This window comes from Schistosoma mansoni, assembly GCF_000237925.1.
Source record: "Schistosoma mansoni, WGS project CABG00000000 data, supercontig 0194, strain Puerto Rico, whole genome shotgun sequence".
Taxonomy (NCBI): Eukaryota; Metazoa; Platyhelminthes; class Trematoda; order Strigeidida; family Schistosomatidae; genus Schistosoma; species Schistosoma mansoni.
In genome coordinates this window covers 2,425-7,231 of record NW_017386072.1, presented here as the reverse complement: position 1 = coordinate 7,231, position 4,807 = coordinate 2,425, and the positions used below count along the sequence as shown (strand labels likewise).

General features: G+C 35.1%; 1 protein-coding gene across 1 annotated transcript in view; it reads right to left on the bottom strand.

Annotated features, from left to right (window-relative positions):
• The window catches only part of Smp_145780 (28S ribosomal protein S5, putative), a gene marked incomplete at both ends in the record, with an annotated part of 9,287 nt that extends 4,750 nt beyond the window's left edge, over positions 1–4,537 (bottom strand). Inside the window, 2 exons of the mRNA XM_018793854.1 lie at positions 996–1,185; positions 4,388–4,537. Of these exons, the coding sequence (XP_018647092.1) occupies positions 996–1,185; positions 4,388–4,537 (340 nt within the window). The remainder of the gene's footprint in view (positions 1–995; positions 1,186–4,387) is intronic.
• Positions 4,538–4,807: the final 270 nt, after the last annotated feature.

Here is a 4,807-nt window from a genome sequence, read left to right as displayed (position 1 = left end):
AGTGGCCGAGTAGATAACGCGATGGCGTTTGAAGTGAAAGGTACTGGGTTCGAGTCCCAGAGTGAACATCAACTCTGAGATGCAGGTACATCCAACTGACGAGTCCCAAATAGGACGAAACGCGCGTCCTGGATTCCACTGCAAGCCACTATCCATCTTCTGCTACCATGCTTGTGAATTGGGGCTACATCGAGGCAATACGCACAGTATGCACGTATGCCAATTAGAGACTGACCAGTTGCAGTCCTAAAACGCCAATGGGAAGATTTAAACAAACAATACTAAGTGGATTTCTTATCAGATATTACCATGAGTGTTTGGACCAATTCAGTTATCCAGTGTGTTAATACCTCTAAATAATGAGCAATACTAAAAGCAAATACATTTAAAATCTCCAATGTCTAACATAATTATCTAATCTATTTAGACTTATGAAAAGAAGATAATCTAATGATGCACAGATTAAAGAAATAAATTACATTTACCGTATACAGGTTTAAGCTTTACGAAAAGAAATCTAAATGAAAGGTTGTGATACTGTGGTGCGGTCTACTTATATCCTCATAAGTAGTACATAGTGATGGTGAGACAAAAAATGTATTTTGGCAGAAGACCGATAAGGAAAGAACTGAAATGAAGCGCAATCGGTAGGAAAATGCATAAACAATGAAATTAGAGAAGATGGATTGATATTTACAGAAGGAACAGTGAAGATTGAGATAATTGATTGTTATTTTGCAAATTAACTGTTTGCTGTATAATTATCAGATCTTGGTAAGATGTTTTGTAATTTGTGCTTAAATACAACCGATTGTCCCCGCCTGTATTCTTATTCACTACAATACTACTTAACGAGGTTATAATCTGTGACTTACTAGTTAAAAGCTGAGTGATCTAATCATACAATCATCATTCCTATACAAACTAAAAACACTTAGTGAATAACTGCTACATACAAACTAGTATAAATAGATATGAAAACTTATAAAACGTACATGTTCTTCCTTCTTTAAGTTCAAATGATACAATATTTTGTGAAGCACGTAATTTAGCACGTCGAGTTGCAGATAATAAATTTAAAGCTTTTGCTTTACCAATACCACATAAACCTTGTCCATTGCCAGTTGCAACAACAACTGAAAATCGACGATAACGTCCTTTTGTTGCAGTCACTGTTGCGACAACCTAAATTATGTAAACAAAATTTATTAGTATCATTCAATAATTCTATTAATTTTTATAATTAGAAAACTTAATTAAGTAATGCAGTATATCAACCATGAAAGTCTATATGAATAAATGAAGAGTTATGGTTTCAATTAACTCAATGAATCAATATGTGTTATAACTTGTGGCCGAGTGGATGCCCTGTTAATGTATAACGTGACGATGCCACCAACTAGAGAACAGCGAATTATCGATCGGACCAGTGATACACGAAACCCGTACGAGCAGTCTACAGTACGTGTCGATCCTGCTATCCGCCGAACCCAGTCAGTTAAGTTCAGAACACCCTCTGCGGTATGAATCTTTATATTTCAAACATACTGAGTTTATATACCAACCAAACTGACCACATCGTACCATAAAATAGAAAACAACATTTGTATAAGATTTAGCTAAATGTGGCTGTGAATAGGGGAGGTAGTAAGTGATAGACAGGGCATGACTCAAGGACGGTAAATCGTATGACAATAGTTCATAAGTCAAAATAAGGCTCATGATAAGGGGAACATGAATATGAATAGTTATTTAGCAATTATACGATAAAAAATATATTCATAATATTGGTTCATAAATGGACCCCAAAATTACCATTCACTATTCTTATCGGGACACAACAATATGAAATTTCATTTAAGTTGAGTAACCTGAAGAAAGCCCCAATAAATTCATAAAATATGTAAAAATCTGTTTAAACTTTGTAATATTATTGTTTTCTTTTCCAGAAAATATTTATTTGCAAAGGATGTTTATTAACCAACCAAGAATTTAATAGTTGAATTCATGAGTCAATTAAGGCTAGATCACCACGGAAAACCCTAGAAGCACTGAACAGACGTTTCGTTTTAGTATGGGATTCTTCAGAGCGCGCATCCACGATCCCGCATGTGGAACTCGGACCCAGGACCTTCGGTCTCGCGCGCGAACGCTTAACCTGGGTTTGAGTCCCGCATATGGGACCGCGGATGAGCACTACTGAAGAGTCCCATATAAGGACAAAACACCTGTTCAGTGCTTCAAGGTTTTCAATGGTGATCTAGCTTAAATAAACTCATTAATTTAACTAAGAATTGCCTGAATATTACTTGCGATTGCTTTAACTTTGTCCCCATACTAAATTCATGTCATGAGTAGTTTATTAAAGGTTAAGTAAAAATCACCGATATATAATTACTTAGACTCTTAAAATTGATAAATACGAGGAGATTTAAGAATTATTATGAGTTACTTAAAGTTCCGTGAAATTTAGAATCAAAGAGTTAACTGTACGAGTATTCATTCATATAACTATGAAGCATTCTTCCTCTGTATTCTTTACGAGCACTATTAAGTGCTAACTTTAAATCTTAGTTCAAACCCCCTAATCTCAATAATTAAATTCCCTTTTTTTGGGGGGGGGAGGGACGTTTCTGAGATAAAATATTCATTTATACCACATGCAGTTTGATTGATTGAAAATTGTCTTTACTGTTTTGGAATAATTCTAAGAATCGCTGAGAGTTGTCAATAAGATATATCTTCACTCCGTTAGGATTTGTGAGCTTTATTTTCATTACTGATGATAACGAAAGAAACTCATTGTGGTATTAAAGAAAGAAGGAAATTTTACGAGGGAAATTTTCCTCCCGACGATTTTATTTACTCAAACTGTACAATCGTATTTACAGTTAATTTTATTTGCTAAAATAGTGTTCTATGATAAGATAGAAAGGTGCTAATTATTTTCAAAAAACACTCGAAGTGGTATGCTGTCAAGAACTGTTTTGATCAAGCAGATTTAATACAAAAAAATATTTGGACGGACTAATAATAAGAAACAGGACACTACTTATCAGCTACATTGAAGCCGAGTAAATTCATAACACCTAGAAACAAAACTTTTTTTGACTGTATTTACACATTCAACGTGAATAAAACAAGCAATTGTTATGGTGTTATTAAATGTTGAATAATAATAATCAGCCTTAATGGGTTGATGTCTGACGAAATCTCTGCACGGATTCAAAAAGCTGGTTCGGCTTTTGCCAACTTACGTCACCTATGGCGAAGACGAGATATCCGTCTATCAATTAAGGGACGAGTATACTGCGCAGCAGTTCGCTCCGTTCTACTTTACGGCTGTGAAACATGGCCTTTCAGAGTAGAAGATACTCGTAAGTTACTAGTACTTGACCACAGATGTCTTAGGAATATTGCCAGCATCTGCTGGAATCACCGAGTAAGTAATAGTGAGTGAGGATAGACACAGGGTATTAGGGAATGATGCTATATCAGTTGATAAAGTTGTGGATTATCATCGACTGAGATGGTTGGGCCACGTGTCACGCATGCCTGAACACCGATTACCACGACGAGCGATGCTGACTGGTGTTGGAGACAGTTGGGAGGGGTCACACAAAAACGCGGCATCGGAGCATGAAGTCACTAATTTCTGGTCTGAACCATGTTGGTAGATTTAGACTACTTGGTTGGGATCCGCGTGACTATCGTAACCAATGGTTGGAGACTCTGTGTGACATGGCTCAAAATCAACCACAACGGTGTAAGTGTATACACTCTTTGTCTTCCCTTAAACCATGAGAATAAAGTTACTTTATACCTTTCATTCTACGAACCAATTCTTTCTCCTTACATCATATCCTTATATGCTATCTTTCTCTTATATATTACCATCACTAAAGTAACTACTTCTATGAACTTGGTGTTCATCTTGTTGTGCTAATGAGGTATTGCAACTTGGACCGATGCATATATATGCCTGGTCCTCCGTTGTAGCTAACTGACTGACTGAATAATAATCATGTATGGAATAATGTTGGGTGGGAAACTATCGAAAATCAGGAAACCTTGAACAACATGTGTCTGATCGAAACAAATAAATCTTCATAAACCACTTGATTCCACTGGTGTATACGTTATCTATAAATATTACTGAACTCAACTATATATAACAGATTAAATCATTACAACACATAGCTGCCATGTACACATTGGTCAGTAACACTTTAAATTAACTTTATCGCTTATTAAGCTGATTTTTTCCAGATAATAAGATAGAACTATGTACAAGTGTTTCAAGTTATGGTTTAATAAATAAAATTTAGGTGTAACGTATATAATAGATAGATAGATATAATTATTTGTTTTGAAAAAACGATTTTACTTTTGACTCGATAACAAAACAATCAAAATCCGGATGATTTGGTGTAGGCGGACCAACAGATTGTCCTCCCAATAACTTTCCTGTCCAACCACGTTGTAAAGGAGCTAATTTCATACGTTTCTTTTTAACGGCAGATTTGTTACGAAGCATTTCCAGTCTTTCAAAATATTTTTCATTGTAGTCACCCTGTTTAAAAGAGGATAAAATAAGATCATGCTAACGACCATGAGCAACTAACAAGCAATTAGAAAAGTGTTCAGCTAATTAACAATTTATAATAAAAAGTAATCGACTACAATGGGTAAAGTTTAGACATGATTAACTAACATTTACATACTGGATTGTTTATCATAGTAAATGAAGAAAAATTAAGGTAAACAACAAGAGGTCAGGTTACGGTTAGAAGTTGAGTAATGATTA